We start from the raw sequence: 17,913 nt of genomic DNA, 5'->3' as shown, positions 1-17,913 counted from the left end.
CCCATGTTGAGCAAATTACTGGTAGGTCCAAAAGTCACTCCTCAACTTTAAAACTCAAACCTGAAAGTTATTTCATCAGCAATCCTTCTGTGCAAGTCTTCCCACTCACGTCCAATTTCCGGACATTTGGTTGGCAAATGGTCGAAAAATCCTGCAAGCCATTAAATGTGTCCATGTCTTCAACCTGCTGCTGCTATATGCTGAATCTCATCCACAGTGTTTGGTAATAACATCACTCTGTCCCCTCTCAGCCAAAAGACCCCTCAGCTTCCCATTTCTTTGGCTTATTCTGAGTTCTCGCCAAGGCTCACAGTCCGGCCTCCTCTTCCTCTACCAATGCTCTCTCCCAGTCGGCATGATAACAACTGTCAACTCTCCTGCCTTGGTTATTTTTAACCCTTCTAGACCGTCTCTTCTGCCATTGTGTGTGCCCAGAGCGTCGTCCATGACAGCTGGGCTCGGCTTGGACTGAAGCGCGCACGGCCTTCCCCAATACTACTCTTCAGGAACGGCAAAAGTCACGATGGAATGCAGGAGGTCAGGCCTGGATAAATGACTCAGGTCAGGTTTCAGTATTTTGGAAAATATATGGAAACGCCACTGAAAACCACAGCAGGTTGGATGTCTGTTGCGTGGCTTGTAGGTTTTACTTCCAAAATGCAAATATCATCATCAACACAGGGGCGGCCCGGTAGTCCAGTGGTTAGCACGTCGGCTTCACAGTGCAGAGGTACCGGGTTCGATTCCAGCTCCGGCCTCCCTGTGTGGAGTTTGCATGTTCTCCCCGGGCCTGCGTGGGTTTTCTCCGGGTGCTCCTGTTTCCTCCCACATTCCAAAAATATGCATGGCAGGCTGATTGAACACTCTAAATTGTCCCTAGGTGTGAGTGTGAGTGCGAATGGTTGTTCGTCTCTGTGTGCCCTGCGATTGGCTGGCAACCGATTCAGGGTGTCCCCCGCCTACTGCCCGGAGACAGCTGGGATAGGCTCCAGCACCCCCCGCGACCCTAGTGAGGATCAAGCGGTTAGGAAGATGAATGAATGAATCATCAACACACACCCTCAGCACTGGGGCCCCTCAAGGATACGTCCTCTCTCCGCTGCTCTTCTCCCTTTAGTCTACACGAACAACTGCACGTCAACGCACCCAGTCGTCAAACTCATAAAGCTCGAAGACGACACCGGCCTCACCAAAGACAGCAACAAGTCTGTGTACCGCCAAGAAGTGAAGTAGCTGGCGCTCTGGCGCAGCCAACACAACGTGGAGCTGAACACGCTCAAGACTGGAGAGATAATTGTGGACTTCTGGAAAAATCCTTCGCCACAGCTGCCCTTCACACTATCCAACTGCCCTGTGGAAACCGTCGAGACCTTCAAATTCTTGGGAATCACAGTTTCTCAAGACATGAAGTGGGAGGCCAACATTAACTCCATCCAGAAAAAGGTTCAGCAGAAGATGCATTTGCTGAGGCTAGTGAGGAAGCACGGCCTGCCACAGGAGCTGCCGAGACAGTTCTACACAGCAGTCATGGAATCAGTCATGTGTTCCTCCATCACAGTATGGTTCGGGGCCGCTACAAAAAAGGACAAAATCCGAATGCAACGGACAGTTAGGACTGCGGAAACAATCAACGGTACTGCCCTACACACTATCAAAGACTTGCACACAGCTATAACCAAGACAGGGGCACGGAAAATCCTATTGGACACCCCCACACCCTGCCCACCACCTTTTCCAGCTACTCCATTCAGGTCAGCGCTACTGAACCATGAGCACCAAAACCAGCAGACATTTGAACAGCTTCTTCCCTCTCACCATTGACTCCATAAACAGTAACTCAAATCTCTAGTGTCTCTTTGCATTTGCAATACGTGGAACTGTATTACCGCACTGATCATCTATATACTTGAACCATTGTTGTTGATCAATATTCCACAGCACCAGACACACGCACAATGACTTTCTGTATAACTGCACACCCAAAGTTGTACTACAATTATTGACACGGGTCACTTAAAAAAATGGTGCAACGATTGTCTGCACCAACTGCCCAACTGTCATAGTAAGGTATTGCACCACTGATCACTTTATCTCTGTTAGAGGTTAAAACAGGCAAGACGCAGCAACATCAGTTTCACTTTTGAATGAGCATACGGTGCATTCAATGAATGGCAACAAAAGAGGGCAGCTCAAAGGAAAAAAAACTAAACAAAAACGCCCCACTGTCAACGTATCAAACTAAACACCACCACCACCTTTCCACCAGATCCTGCCACACTTTAATAGCTTTGGCCTGAGTACAAAAACAGCAAATATGATTTTCATTGGAAAACAGAGGAAAGGTTCCAAAGGAAATCTGTGAATTTGTGAATGGCCAACTGTGAATACAAAGACAATATGTACTCATTGTATGTGTGAAAGACAGAAAGATGTGCAACGCCACAAACAAGAATCATGCCAGCGGAGGCAAAGATTGACTTGATTGAGAAGCAGCTATAATCTGTACTACTGTGCAGGATTTGTCAATCATCTAATGAGGGATACTGGATTATACACACAATTCCTGAGTCGATGCGAACACTGAAGCATCATAAAAATCATCATCATTAAAATGCAAGCTTAACTGTACTGTACATTAGGACACATTATGATTCTTGGGTATAAAATGCTGCTTCTTATCTTCGTGGCTAAAACTAACAGCATCTACTGTTAGTATATTCAGTGAAATCAAATGCTAGTTGGCCTGTTCCTAATTTTGGATGGTTTTGTAAGATTATCTCCCACACAGGAAGAACTGGATTTTTTCCCACTTGATAAAGCATGATGAATCAACAAAATCAAAAAGAAAAAAAATAAAGATAAATAAAGATCAGGAAGTACTTCTTATCAGTGCGCTGTCACTGTGCGTTATCATCTTGGGAAATGCTCATTTGAATCTGATCTCACATAAGGCCCTTGCAGTTGGCCAACTCCCATATGATAATGTTTAAAGTAAACTGTCGTGCTTGAGAACTGATACATAACACAACTTGCATTTCTGCATTGCAACAGTGCATCAGTGTTAAAAGGATAGCATACTTACATACATACAATACATGGTTGGTATCGATAGAATAATTTACTTTTTCTTTATATTGAAAATACTCATAGTTTTAGGTAACTGGTATGACAATGGTGATTTCATTCTTTCAGTTTCGTACTTTTTATTGGACTTCCCCCCCACCCCCTAAATCATAAAAAAATTAACTAAAATCAACAGTTGAGCAGCACTGCGGAATAGATTGTTTGACCTTCAAAGTTGCCTTTCTCCATAAGCCTGTCGCCGGTGCTCTTCTGTTGAAAAATGCATCAAACAAGCTGTCTGGACTGTTTTTTTTGGTGATCGATCGAACTACAGCAAACGGTTATTAGATGTAGTCAGAGCAGCTGAGACAGATGTGTTTTACCTGCCGCTTTCGCTCAGCCCTCTCCCGCTGGCGCCGCCGCCTCTCTCTGGCTTTCTGCAGCGCCTTGTACTCTGGATGAAGCTCGAGCTCTCGCGCCTTCTTCAAGTGGGCAGCAGCATGGGCCATGACTACGATTTCCTAACTATGACTGTCTCTATGAATGAAAATGTGCTAATAAGTACTAATAACACCTCATGTGCTAAGTATTTTAATCTTAAAGCTCAAGTCAAAACACAGAAAGCTTTGTGATGTAAATGAATCCGAATTAGATCTTAAGATCACCCGCCCTCACAAAACTCTTGAGTGAAGCGTCTCCAAAATGACCCTTGGTGGAATATCCAACAAAAGATTCCACTTCAACTCCTCTGATCCTTTAGTTGTATCTCCACAGTCCTTGTAGAAAAATGTTGACGCTCCCACAGGATAACACTGCTGGATTTTCACATCTCAAAGCACACACACACATCTAGTTATGCAGAGCGCAAATCAAGCATTTGTGTGTCCATGAATGAGGGAAGGAAATAATGAGTGAAAAGGAGTGGTGAATGATAACAGTGAGACTCATCCATTCAGTCATTATTTTATCCTCACGCACACACACGCACGCACGCACGCACACACACACACGTGCGCACACACACACATACGTGCAGGATATGACCCGGTCCAGATGTACAGTACATGAACACCCTTCTCCATGTGAACAGATGTGGCTTTAAAACATTTGTGCCTGAGTGTGTGTATGTGAAGTGCAGCGTTCAGTGTGTAAGGGGTTTAGCGCAGCTGAGAGCCAACAGTCAAACGACAGCTACAGCCAAAGCTAATCTCTCTACTGTTGTCTCAAAAGCACACATTAAAAAAAAATCCTGACAGTGTGGCATGAGAAGGCAAAAGCTTTAATACTATTGGGGGTAATCATTTATTATGGGGGGCCGTCAGGGACAATATTCAGGATTATTTCTCACACACACACGCACAAACATTATTGAAAGTCTTTCTCACAGACGAACGAAACGCTGACATACAATGGCGAAACATTCCAAGGAATTGTGCTGAAACACTCTCACGCACACAACTGAAACACTCGCACATGCGACTAAAAGGTTTTTACTCACACAATACTGCCAGACTCACTTACACTATTTAAATGTACTCATATAGATTACTGAAAAAACGTCTTTTGAGTGTGTATGATGTTTAGCACACCCATGACCACCCACCAAGATGCTCGGCAAGAATGCGTCAAACCCCAAAAGCAGCATCCATGGGTGACTCCAACTCCCATGATTCCGGCTATAAGAGTAAAACGGTTGATACATCTCTACAAGGCATCTTCACAGATCGCTTCACTTTTCCAGTATGCATATGTACTGCAAATGGTGTCTATGGCAGCAGGTGTTTCAAGGGTACCATTCAAGCCAGACTGTGGTGGTGCTGCACAAATAGGCTACAGTAGCATCATCAAAAATAAAGAGCAAAATAAATACTGTGAAAATTAGGACCCCCCCCCCCCCCCAACCCCAATGCATTTTATGTACCCCCGGGGGGAGGTAAAGACTGAGCTCTGGGCGGGTCTGTACGAGAGAATTTCAGTAATATTTGTGACTGCAAAAACATTTCAGTTGTGTATTAGTAGTGGATGAGAGTGTATCCGAATTTGAGTAAGGGAAAAATGATAGTATGCTTGAGAACATGGAGGGCTTCCTTTAAAAATGGTATTGTAATCCGGAAGTTGTATAAAACAATTTCATTTACAAAATGAACTCAACCCAATGACTGACACGTCACCAAGCAGGATGAACAGAATGAACGCACAAGTTTCTTAATATGACACCTCCTAGTGGTAGTATCAGAGAAGCGATCCTCAGACTGCCTCCTGAACACTAAGGCGGCTGATAAGATACCTTTGGATTCACATGAGTGCTTCTGGCCCTCATATTTGTGGTGAATTGCAGGCGATTGAGTGTGCTGACTCTGCAGGACTCTGAAAAATAAATCACTCTAATTGGCTGCTCGTTGTAAGCGAAGCGGAAGGAACAGCATTGCTTTCCATTGCATGAAAGTACAGGGATTTTTTTTTTACATTACTTGGCCATCGTTGCTTGTCATTGAAGCGATACAAGAGAATCCTACCGCCCATTTTGATGCTGTAAGAATACATCAAAGGCATATAGGAAAGGAGGAGGGAGCAGAGGGTGAACTTGGGTAGTACACGGTGTTTTTCTATGAGCCAGCAGAGATGATGGCGCATACCACCACTCAATCTGCAAGGGGTGCAAACAGTTGACAAGCTCTACTGGTTTGCTGACATCGTCAACGACGGGATACCCCGCAGCCCTCCCCAGCCTACAGAGTGGGTAAGTGGATCGGTCCACATCTCAACTGCATTGCACTCTCCACACGCCACTGATGGAATACGATTTGACAGGTTGAGTGTATGTGTGCGCGCCCGTGAATAATGTACATGTGTGTCAAATTCTTGCCAAACTGTCCAATTATTGTTTAAAGTTGTAGTCAACAAAACAACATGTCATAAATCTTGACTGGCATCAATATGGTGACTCACTCCACGATTACCTGCCATTACTGTATGCTGGATTTGCACAAGGCAAACGAGTTATGAACTTTTCTGTGGAGGAGAGTTGGACCTTTAGCACCTCCTGGTGGTGACATTAAATGCAGGCATATGCAGTGTGTGAGCATATCTTGAAAAAGCTCAGTAGCGGTTTAATAATACTGTAATGTTCACCAACCGTGCAATTAAATGCATGTTTTAAATGTATATATACAAATCCATATCAACTTTTCGTTCTGACCAAGGCACCTGCATGTCTTTTTATCCCAACTTGAATGCATCACATTTTTGTTAAGCATACTTGACAATGGTTATCAAAATTTACCAATTTAAAATGTGATTAAATGCAGCCACAGTTACTGTAACGCCCGCCTCAATCAATAAACGGGTCGATTAGTATGTAAACTATAATGCCCGTCTCGTACCCACATTTCCCTGAGAAAAATCAATAAACTGGTCGATTAGCATGTAAACTGATCTTAAAATAGTGCCAGTAGATTGCTGTATGTGTTTTAGTTGGAGGCGGGAGTTGGGTGACACATCAGGACCAGTATCTCTTTGGTTCACGATTGTTCAACAGGGGAGGAAAAAGCTTCATACAGGTACAAATAGTTTTTCAGATTCATATAAATAGTCTCTGCGTGTTGTTAAAAAAATTTACGTTTTTTTTGTGTCTGCATCAAGCACTGCTCAATGTCTCTTGTTGATCCTTCCCATTGCACTGCTATCGCGAGGCAGTGGCATTTAGGAGAATGGATACCGTAATACACAAAGGAGACACACTCACTGGGTTTCCCTGCACAATCAACTGAGATCCAACGCAAATTCTGTCTTGACAAAGATAATAAATGCTAATAAATAAATACCGATGCTTTGTTTTGGGTAATCAATATTTTCATTGCAGTATGTAGGTCAGAGCAGATTATTAACTTCATACAGGTCAATTTCTTTCAGCAATCTTTGCAAACAGTAGGATCTCAGTTTCAGTGGTTGTAATGGTAACGGAGTGTACACAGCAAGTGTCTGTGTCCAATTTAAGCTCATTTTACCTTCACGGAGTTCGTGTGAGTAGCTACTGTACATAAACTCTTGATCCTGTTGTAAGGGGGTTAACCCATTTGTGTCTGCTGTCTACCTTTTGTAAAGGGTTTTAATTAAGGCTTTACGGACAGAACTCAAAAGTATGAAAGTCAGATTGCGTGCACTCTTCCACGCCCCAATTTCCATGTATAAATGGTAGAATGGGACTCGTGCTGCCACTTAGTGTTTCCACAATCCACTATCTGGCAATTCAGCACTACTGCAACAATGAAACCCCCCCAAAGTGCAGAAACATTCACAACAACATTCACACATGCAGAGAGTGCTCCATCACCAAGTAGCAATCTAACTTCAACTGCCCTTAAGCATCTTGCAGGTCTATTTTTAGAACCTTCGTACCTGAACTAGAATAAACCTTCAGCCTGCATAGTGAGGAGGAAACAAGCAGATTGTTGTGCATTGCAATTAAGAAGCATCTACTGTATTTATGATGCATATCCCTGATGTTTTTATTACTGTTGTATATGATACGTCCTCCGGCTAATGGAGGCGCAGCTCTGACTCATGGCCATCTGACAGAATTACAATGCATCCATGATTTAATGGAGGGAGGTGCTCGCTTTGAGACTGCTCAGTTAGATATTGAGAAGGCCGTGCATTTTGTAGGATGACAACACTCAACACTCACCACTGCTCCCTTCACTGGAGATGCTACTTTTCATTAGTTCTTACATTGGTTTGGCTTCAGGGAGGCATAACGTTAACCAGGTAAAGTTGCTGAGAGCAAGACACTAACATGCAAAAAATTATGTGAAAAGGTTTGCCATATTTGATAGCATCCCTTCAGGAAAGCAAGGAAGCACAAATCATTTTCATTGCAAAATGTTATATACCGGTATTCATAACATTTTTTTTCTTTTGCACCCGTCACAGCAAGCAAAAACACTCCATGTGCACACGCATCAACTACAGAGCGTCCTAATGGAAACAAAACTCCCAATAAGGAAGATAACATTCTGCATTACACAATCTGTGCTGGAGACTGAAGAGCGCCCACAACGAATTTACACGCAGACACAGTTTGTTCTCTCCCCTCAGGATATTGATTGTGAGCTTCAGCTGAACCCTGCTGCATCATATGACAGATGCCTGAGTCCAGAATAAGATAGAACCGCATCGTACCAGTCTTGGTGTGTGTGTGTGTCTCTCGGCCTTGCACAAAAGCTGATTATTGCCAAAATCGTCAAAGGTTATCGAGGTGGAAAATACTCTGCATATAGGTTCACTAGATGTTGAAGTCATTTATTCATTTATTCATCATACTACGATGGTGGTAGACCACGGACTGTATATATATACATTTTGTGTGTGTGTATATATATATATATATATATATATATATATATATATATATGTAAATAGGTATATATATGTGTGTGTGTGTGTTTTAATTACTTCTTTACTTTTTATGAAGGTTTAGACCCTGGATCGGACTATTTGTATTTTTATTATTCTGAATGAGAGCATGTACAGCAAACTAATTTTCTTCACAGGCCACATCATAGTTATGGTTTTCCGCAGAGGGTCATTATAACCTTAAACCCATATAAATGTATGATCCCTCGCATCATATTTTTTTTCTCAGTAAAGCTGTTGATTCATTTAATTTGCCAAACAGACGATTTACCCGTGCACCACAGTGGTTATACTGTCCTGGGTGTGGCAATGTTTGTGTGCAATTTGCAAGAGGAGGAAGGCCCCTCACAGCGATGATGTCACACTAGTCCAGACTCAGTGATCAATGACTGTCAAGCTCTTTTATGAGAGAAATTCTTGTAAATATTGGTCGTGACTAAAACACAAGCCTCTCAATTAAGTCTGCTCGAGCCAAAACGACCAACACACTTTTGATTACAGACAGTAACGGATGTTAGCGGTCACAGATATGATGTAAGTCATTTTGCAGGCCTCTCGTATCTTTAAAAGGTCAAAGCCGTAAAGCATGCAAGAAACCAATTCACTGAATCAAATCTACTGGAATACCACGTGGGACATGAACCCTCATGGGACCACGCCCGAATGCATGATGTGAAACAACATGGAGACCAGGCTGGAGGGGAAAACTCGGCGGTCTTGAAACCTTGATGAAGGCCCCTGGAGAAAATGGGTGGCAGGGGGGGATGTTGGCAGGGGGTGGGGGGGGGGGGGTATTTTGTCTAAAAGACCACACCCTGTAGCAGCCAAGTCATGCTTAGGCAAGTGCAGACACACTTTGCGAAACACAATGGATGACATTACAGTATCAGAAACACAATGTCCTTCAGTGTTATTGCTGTTAAGTAAACAAGGCTTCCCAGCGCATATGCGGATGAGCAGCAGTCTTCCAGGCAGAGCATCGCATTAACTGATTGTTTTTGCTACATCGACAGCAGAGTATCGTCTAGAGTACTCTACCAAATCTATGTGGTCAAATGTGCAACACACTGTACAATGATTTTTTTAAAAAAAATTTTACATCCATTCCTCACTTCCTCGAGTAATACCTGATTCAAGAAGTGTTAGATATAACATGCCACAAACATGCAAGTGTAACCAAGACCCACAAGGTGTTTTTAGGCTTCTGTAGTTGTTATATTTATAGTTGACTTTATCGTTCTGACCCACTGTTTGGATGCTACATTATTTAAAAAAGAGAGACCATATTCCCATCTGAATGCTGACCTCATCTGGCGTGAGCTCACTAAATTTATTGAGGCATGAAGTGATTTCACCTGTGAGTTGTATCAGAAATAGTCAAGCATGTGACCTAATACTCACTGCAGCAGCAACGACACGGCCATACCCGGAAGCCTTAGTCAAGCGTTAACAAACACACACACACAAACACACACACAAACACACACACACACACAAACACACACAGAGGAAAAGGGTTCATGCAGGCAATTAGTCAGACATAAGAGAAAAGCTGGACAGAATAAAAATATCAGCACTTCATCTTTCCAATAGATTGGCTTAAGGCTGACTAACCACGATGGGGTTGCTCTGAGATTCTGATGCAAGGCTTCAAACTGCTTTTAAGCTTCTGAGAAGTCCATTGATCACAAGCCACGCCTTTCTATCTTTCCGCTCATCTCCAGCAGGATACACAATGCAAAGGCCATGATGAATAATTAACATCTAAATGTGTCCAGCTGCTGCAGGTCAAAAAAGACATGGCCTCTACACTGTAAACCGAATGTTAAAAAAATTACTTAAAATATTTGAGTGCACAGTACTCAAATTTTGACAAAAAGTAGTATTGACTCAACTATGTCAAAAAATACAAGTTGGATATACTGTAATCAAAACATTGAAGTTCAGAGAACTCAAAGCTTTTGAGTAACCGTATCAAAAAATATAAGTTGGATATAATTAAAACATTCAAGTTGAGAATAGGGCGGCCCGGTAGTCCAGTGGTTAGCACGTCGGCTTCACAGTGCAGAGGTAGAGGGTTCGATTCCAGCTCCGGCCGGCCTCCCTGTGTGGAGTTTGCATGTTCTCCCCGGGCCTGCGTGGGTTTTCTCCGGGTTCTCCGGTTTCCTCCCACATTCCAAAAACATGCGTGGCAGGCTGATTGAACACTCTAAATTGTCCCTAGGTGTGAGTGCGAATGGGTGTTCGTTTCTGTGTGCCCTGCGATTGGCTGGCAACCGATTCAGGGTGTCCCCCGCCTACTGCCCGAAGACAGCTGGGATAGGCTCCAGCACCCCCCGCGACCCTAGTGAGGATCAAGCGGCTCGGAAGATGAATGAATGAAAGTTGAGAATACTCAAAAGCTTTTGAGTAACTATATAATCAAAACATTGAAGTTCAGAGAACTCAAAGCTTTGGAGTAACCGTATCAAAAAATATAAGTTGGATATTATCAAAACGTTGAAGTTCAGAGAACTCAAAGCTTTGGAGTAACCGTATCAAAAAATATAAGTTGGATATAATCAAAACATTGGAAGTTCAGAGAACTATCAAAAAATATAACTTGGAATTGGAATATGACAATCTCCGCTGACTGCTTTGTTGATGTTCCATTCAATATATCCTCATCGCTCACAGAGGTGCTCAATAAGTACGTGTTTTTAAATGAGTTTTTGGTTTAGGGTGTGCTTGTTGAAATGGACAGTCTTTACTCTAAAAAGCATAAAAATTAGGACAATCGTAATTTAGGATGCTTCATTCCAAACATTCATGAGAGGGTGAGTAAGATGACATCATACATATAGTTATAACTAGGTCACCTAAGATATTGTAGTTATGAAGTATACAGCCAAGAAGACAGCTCATGTTCCAGAGTGACATGATGGCATTTATATCCAAATATAAACAGGCAGATACTCTGGAAAGATTCAGGACTCCAGACAGGAATACGATTCCACTTCCAAGAGCCACCGGACACTTATAAGAAAACAGATAACATGATACGGCTGTTGCAGCACATTGCGTCAGATCTGTCTCCAGTCTGCTTGAAGCTTTGAAATTTCAAATTCAAACATCATCCCATATACCCCCAAATACTTCCCATCTTGAATTTTATCAAATTAATAACCCATAATATGCAAGACTCATCCAAAGTAGTGCCAGTTTCCCTACATTGATGTGAGATGGGACACCATATTCAAGTGAAAAAGAGAAAATGTTTTGAAACTAGCCCACAAAGTAAAATTGTCAATAGACCCTTGCTGCCTACTTTGACTTGATGAAAACCGTCCGGTCCCGATTATCTTAACGTAAAGCTGACGGACACATGATGAAATTGCCTCCTTGAGAGGCTTAATCAGTCAAAGTTACATTGTTTTTTAAGCTTTCCATATCATCTTATATCCGATTTCTATTCGACATGCATCTTAATCACATCTGTTCTAGTGCTGGAGGCCATCCGTTCATGCACTTCAGTGGTTCCTTTTTTTTCTGAGAGACTATTTTATTGCTCTTGTAAATACAACTATGTTAATGTGTGTGTATATGTACATGTGTATATTAGACAGAAACCACAACCTGGCAAAAATCCATAGATGAGCTGACGAACGTATGAAGTGAAGAAGTGATGGATGAATTGGAAAGCAAGTGAGGATAATCTGTGACAAGAAGAGCAGCAGGTAAAAAGTGCATTTGTTGAAGGAGGAGCTATTTTCAAAAGCCTACTCAGAGAAAAAACTTTGCTTCCTACCAAGAAAGAAATAGGTCATGCTGTCTAGTCAAAAACATCTTTAAATATTCGACTAGGAGCCGGCAAGCAAGCCCTTCCTATCTGGAGAATCAGAATCTGTATCAATGTTGCAAGATTGCAATCATCCATCCTTCAGGCCTTGCATTCGGCACGACAGTCATTCATCCACCCACATATCCGTCCATATTCTCTGTAATTTTTACACCAAGTACCACCGAAAAGAAATACTTCTGCTCTGCAAGTACCACCATTTTGACCTACTTTTAACTGCAGTGGCGTACTAGGCCTAAGTGTCCATCAAAACGAGAAAGAGATTTTATTCCGAAAACGGGATATTATTGGAAGTCACTGGAACATTATGGACAGTTGGAACATTAACAGTGCAATAAAAAATATTTCAACAATGATCCAAATGGTATGCACATAAGTTAAATACAAATTGTACCCGAATAAATATTGAAAAACAAAATATGTAAAGACTAAATGCAACTTAAAAATTTAACTCCAACTGAAGTGTACTGTGTGTAGGCAGCGTTTGTCCTCTGATGGGTTGAGGGTGAGGTGAAGGCTATGACAGTTGACTTTGGGCAAGAGCAGGGTATAAACAGAAGAAAATCACCTTGTGAGGTAGACTTGCTCATCATCTTTAGTGTTTTTTTTTTAACATACTAGATAATGAGCATGTGAACACCAATTACCGACCAGATTTAGGAAGAAAAGTATAGGTGGAGGGGGATCTCTTCATCAATTAATTACCAGTCAGGCATTGGACAAAATCCCTTAATTCCTGTTGAATCTAAAATGTTCATTTTATCAAGGCATTTTGTCTGATTCTATTCCTTCCAATTTCTATTAGTTTGACAAAAGCCCTTCGGGGTTCCATCTGCACATTCTACACAGAAAGGACTGCGAGGATGATTTTTGTGGCAAACAACTATGGCTGCAACTAATGATTATTTTGATTAGCGATTCATCTGTTGATAATTTGGGGGATTAATTGGATCAAAAACGTTCATTTCCAAACCTTTATTTAAAAGCAAGGCATAATTTAACATTGGCAGAGAAGAAAATGGGCAAACATAACACAACACATTATGACTCAGTTATTGGCTAGGTCTAGAAAATACTGTTGGCAAAAAATGTTGATCACTGTTTTCCAAGGTAAAAGCAGATAACATTGGAGAACATTTTTGAAAAAATAAACTCTGTTGCGTGAGATTTTTATACTGATTAAAACAAGAATTGGCATGCCGATTCCAAAATTGCAGTCAGATTTTTTTTTTTCCGGTACCCTTTTTTTTTCTCCATAGTTTTCCTACAAGAGCCAAAAAGTCCACTGATTAACTGTATTTAGACTTGGCAGCTGATTACGAGTGGACTTTTCTCTTTACCTTGTAACCATGGTTTCATTTAGTTTTATGCTCTTTATTAAGTTGTCAAAGCTTGTAAACTTTCCATTTCAGTGTTTTATTTACACACAAACACATTTCTTTGGGTTTTTTTCCCTTTAGGATTCTATAGCTCACAAACTTTAGATGATAGAGAAAAACTGATATCGGGTTTGGGTTCCGTACCTGAAAATGAGTTAAAAACATTGAAAAGATCTAATTACACAAAAATTGAGTTCCCGGATATGCTTTCATAGAGGCCAACAGACAACACCAAAATAATCACTGTGTTGAGAAACTGAAATGTGGATTTGGACAATTCAAAGTTCAGCAAACAAGCAATGTTATGATTATTCGATTGTCAAAACAGTAGCAGATGAATTTGATAATCAATGTGGTGTTGATTAATCAATCAATTGTGGCACCTCAAGATAAAACCTCATCAAACACAAGCTTGAACTCAGATATTGTTGTCTGTTCTTCAAAATTCAACATATAGAAGGCACACACACTCGACTGAGATGAAGCTATCTGTCTTTGGGACATGGGGCTGCATCACACTGTTTCCACATCGCCATTCTTCTTTCCACTGCTGCCTGCTATTGTTACAATGAGTGATGACTGCATTCATTTTATTGAACCAGCTCTGCCCTTTCACAGGCGTTGCCTTGTTTACTCTCATGTTCTCCGGCACCTGAGACCTGCATCCTCACAAAACTTTTGTCACCTTGCAATATCATCACATTCACACCGAAAATAGACAAACTTGAAACTCAGACAGCAGAAGGCGTCGAATTGGAAACGTCAACATTCTCTGGGTCGCATGTGTTAAACTCATGCAACTCAAGCGCGGCATAATCAAAAAGCTAATGATCTTAGCTTTCCAAAGATATGTAAACCACTGTTACTCATGACATCATTATTACTCTTTACATTAACACCACAGATATGTAGAGGGAAATATGACACGCCTCCTTTGACTTGTGTGCCCATTGTGCAATTGACCAATCAGAGGTCAGAATTTGGGGGTCATAAACTGTCATCGCAACAGTTACTTTGCTCGCGTTCATGGGGTGGTTTATTCTGCGAATTCTAATAACTTATAATGATTGATGATGTAGAATTATGAAATGAGTATGAAATTAACAAAAAGGAATCATTCATTGGGTCATGGCTGTGTTGGAGCCAATCACGGGACATGTGGGTACACACTCGACTGGCCACCAGCCAATCGTAGGTCACATGAGGAAAAATAACCCTTCACATTGAAATTCACACCTAAGAATAATTTCGATTCTTGAATAAAATCAAACATGTATATTTTTGGGATGTCAGTAGAATTAATGCTAAGAGCGAGGCTTAAGGGAAAAGTTGTTGCCCCGTTCATTCATTAAGGTGCCAATCTGACTGGAGTGCCTTTTACGGCAACTGTAAGAGGCAAAAGCAGCTTATTGCTGGATCATAAACGAGACTTGTGCTTCCATCAAGCATGACATGTTTTCAGTAAAAAAAAAAAAATAAAAAAAAACTTTCTACAAACAGGTGCCAAAAATTAAATGTTTTGTTTTGGCCCAAAGGAAAGGGGCTAATTGTGTTCATGAATACCCATGATCACATGGTTGGGTCTGTTCGCGAAAGCTCATCAACACACCATTTTCTTCCCTCTCTGGGAAGGTGGAGTTAATCGCAACTGACTGCAAGAATAAGGCAATTTACGATCTGGATTGGTCTGCCACATAAAGGGACAGAATTTCATTTGCACCTGAAGTGCAAATGAAATTCTGTGGGGAATCTATCCCACGCTGTGTGCACCAAAGTCAGCCATGTGCACAACTACTTTGGTGAATTTGCCACTTAATTTCCGTTTGACAGTCAGAATGGGAGAAACACAAAATGTAACTCTTTGCACGCAAAAATTGCCTTCTGGCAACAGCAACCAATAAGAAAGAAATGAAGACAAAATACTGGCTAACCTACAACGACGGCTGTCGACACGACAAACTCAGAAAAAAACCAACAAAAAAACTGTTTGGGTTGCATTGGCCTGTCACTGAGGTGGAAGCATTTAAAGCAGTACAAGCATGCACATTTTATGGCCATGAAAATGGACAGACATTTTCTCTGATGTCCAACAAATGAGTGTGTATTTTCTGCCACTGTGCCACACTATTTACACGGCTGATGTCGCTAGAAAAAGTAATTTAAAAAAGCAAGGTGAGAACCGAAAGTCTAAAAACAACAAAACAAAAAACCATGATGGGTGACGACGCAAGCAGACTGCACAAAGGTGGCTACAGGTATCAGGTATTATTAGCTCCAAAAGGAAATGAAAATGTTAATTTTATGGTGCATGCCACATCGGGAAGCCTGAATCAATCAATATTTTAAGGCTTTTTATACTAAAGTCTCCTGATCGGATCGAAGTAAGTGAGCTCAGTGGCCCCACCCAGCAATGATGGGGTAGTAAAGTGTGCTTAGCACTACAGTCCATTACTGAAATCACATTAGTGTCAGGCAGAAGCATAAGAGGTGGACAAACATCCACAGTCAACCGCCTTACATCACCAAGTAAAAACACATGACGACACCAGGTCTTCCAGGCTAATTATATGTTGATATGTTATAGAATGCAGGTCTTGTTTAGACACAAATGCAAGATGCGAGCATCTCATATTCACTCGATGAGGTCTGGGAGCGTCAATACAGGCCTTGTGTTGTTGACAACTCACTCGGTTACCTCTGCCACTCCCCCTGATGTAGAATCAATCACTCATCAACACAGTAGTTGTTTTCTGTGTAAAGAAGCTTCTCCACATATGGTAAATAATATTGCAACATCTGGGTGGCGGTGTCTTCTCACATCTGGCGCAGATGTGAGAAGACACGGCAACGCCTATCACTGCTGCCAACTCAGCATCACTGAGCGGTCCCAGGGACCGGATGACACCCACCTGCCGTATTCGGCTCTGGTGCAGCGGCGGCGGCTGTCCACCTTCCGGGGACGTGTTGTTCGAAGCTAGTTTAAGGTCGGAGCCGCCGCCCCTGGAGAGAGTGTCTTCGGGGCTGCTGGACATTCTGTCTGTCTGCAGCTGGTAGCGACGCGGTCAAAAGTCGAGGAATGGCGCGGGGGGTCCTTTCGCCGGTCCAAGATGGATGTTAGTGGGATGGCCTCAGAATCCACTCGGCTCGGGGGTTTTCATCCCGTGGCGATGTGAGTAGTCTGTGACGATGGAGGGCAAATGCAAGTGTTGTTTTAAAAAGCAAACGAGTGCTTCCTGTGTTCATGGGATGCTGCTCTGTCTCTCGAGCGCGTGTGGCGAGAACGCGCCGCTGACGCGCTTCCCCGAAACGCTGCAGAATCGATGCTGCATTCAAGGACAATCGGGAACTCCGGAAACAAGTAATAACAACCGCAACAATTTAAAACACTATGAATCGCTCTCAAAACGCATCTTGTCTTTTTCCCCTTTACTAAAAACTACACAACGTTATTATAGCAAAAAGCTCCGAATCCTTTGTCAAATGTATGGCGGGGTTACACGATACTTTTAAAATAGGAGCTTGTGTAATTTACCTATTGCTGATGGATCTAAATGCACCGACGTGCAGGACCCATGGCATTCTTGTTCTGCTGAGGGTGCCTCCACCCCTCGTATATTCCACTGCAGTGTCATGGAAGGAAAAGTTCATTTGTCGTTTAATGTCTTTAAAAGCCTTTCAAACCCATTTTTACTGAACAGAGATTCATAGGTGAGAAGTACAACGGAGTTCGGCAAGCTATAAAAGCTCACTCACTATGTCCTTACGCTCCCACCTTGGCCTGGTTCCCTACGGAAAGCAACAGATTTAATGAAGGCTAACGGGAAATAATACTAAATCAGTCTTTGGCAGTAGAGCAGGTGTTCTGACAAACTGTTGTTTTAAATAAATAAATAAAAATCCGGTTTTCATTAAGTCACACAACCTAAAACTCAAAATAGCAAATGCTCGTTTTATATAGTTGAGTAGTAAATTGTTTAGGTCTGCATATAGCGTTAAACTGTAATTAATTCTAACTTCATTTGCATTAGTGTTTTGAGAGTCATTCACTTACCTTTATAACTGTGTGACACTGCCCCCTGACTCTTCCACATGGGATCACAATCATTCATACGAATGAACCCTTGTTCACACTGCAAGATTTGGTCCGGTGCTACGCCGGGGCTGCCCCACAACTGTCTTCAAATTATGCAAGGCATGTGCGCGATAAAATGATGTCAC

The 17,913-nt window shown here is 42.0% G+C and overlaps 1 protein-coding gene across 1 annotated transcript in view; it reads right to left on the bottom strand.

Moving 5' to 3' along the window:
* LOC127613504 (ankyrin-1-like) overlaps window positions 1-3,867 on the bottom strand; it is a gene marked incomplete at its 3' end in the record, with an annotated part of 46,214 nt that extends 42,347 nt beyond the window's left edge. The window contains exon 1 of the mRNA XM_052084568.1: window positions 3,447-3,867. Coding sequence (XP_051940528.1) covers window positions 3,447-3,572 — 126 coding nt within the window. The remainder of the gene's footprint in view (window positions 1-3,446) is intronic.
* Window positions 3,868-17,913: the final 14,046 nt, after the last annotated feature.

Source organism: Hippocampus zosterae, chromosome 13 (genome assembly GCF_025434085.1).
Source record: "Hippocampus zosterae strain Florida chromosome 13, ASM2543408v3, whole genome shotgun sequence".
Classification (NCBI taxonomy): domain Eukaryota; kingdom Metazoa; phylum Chordata; class Actinopteri; order Syngnathiformes; family Syngnathidae; genus Hippocampus; species Hippocampus zosterae.
The sequence above is the reverse complement of the archived record's forward strand: the minus strand, read 5'-3'. Positions and strand labels throughout refer to the sequence as shown.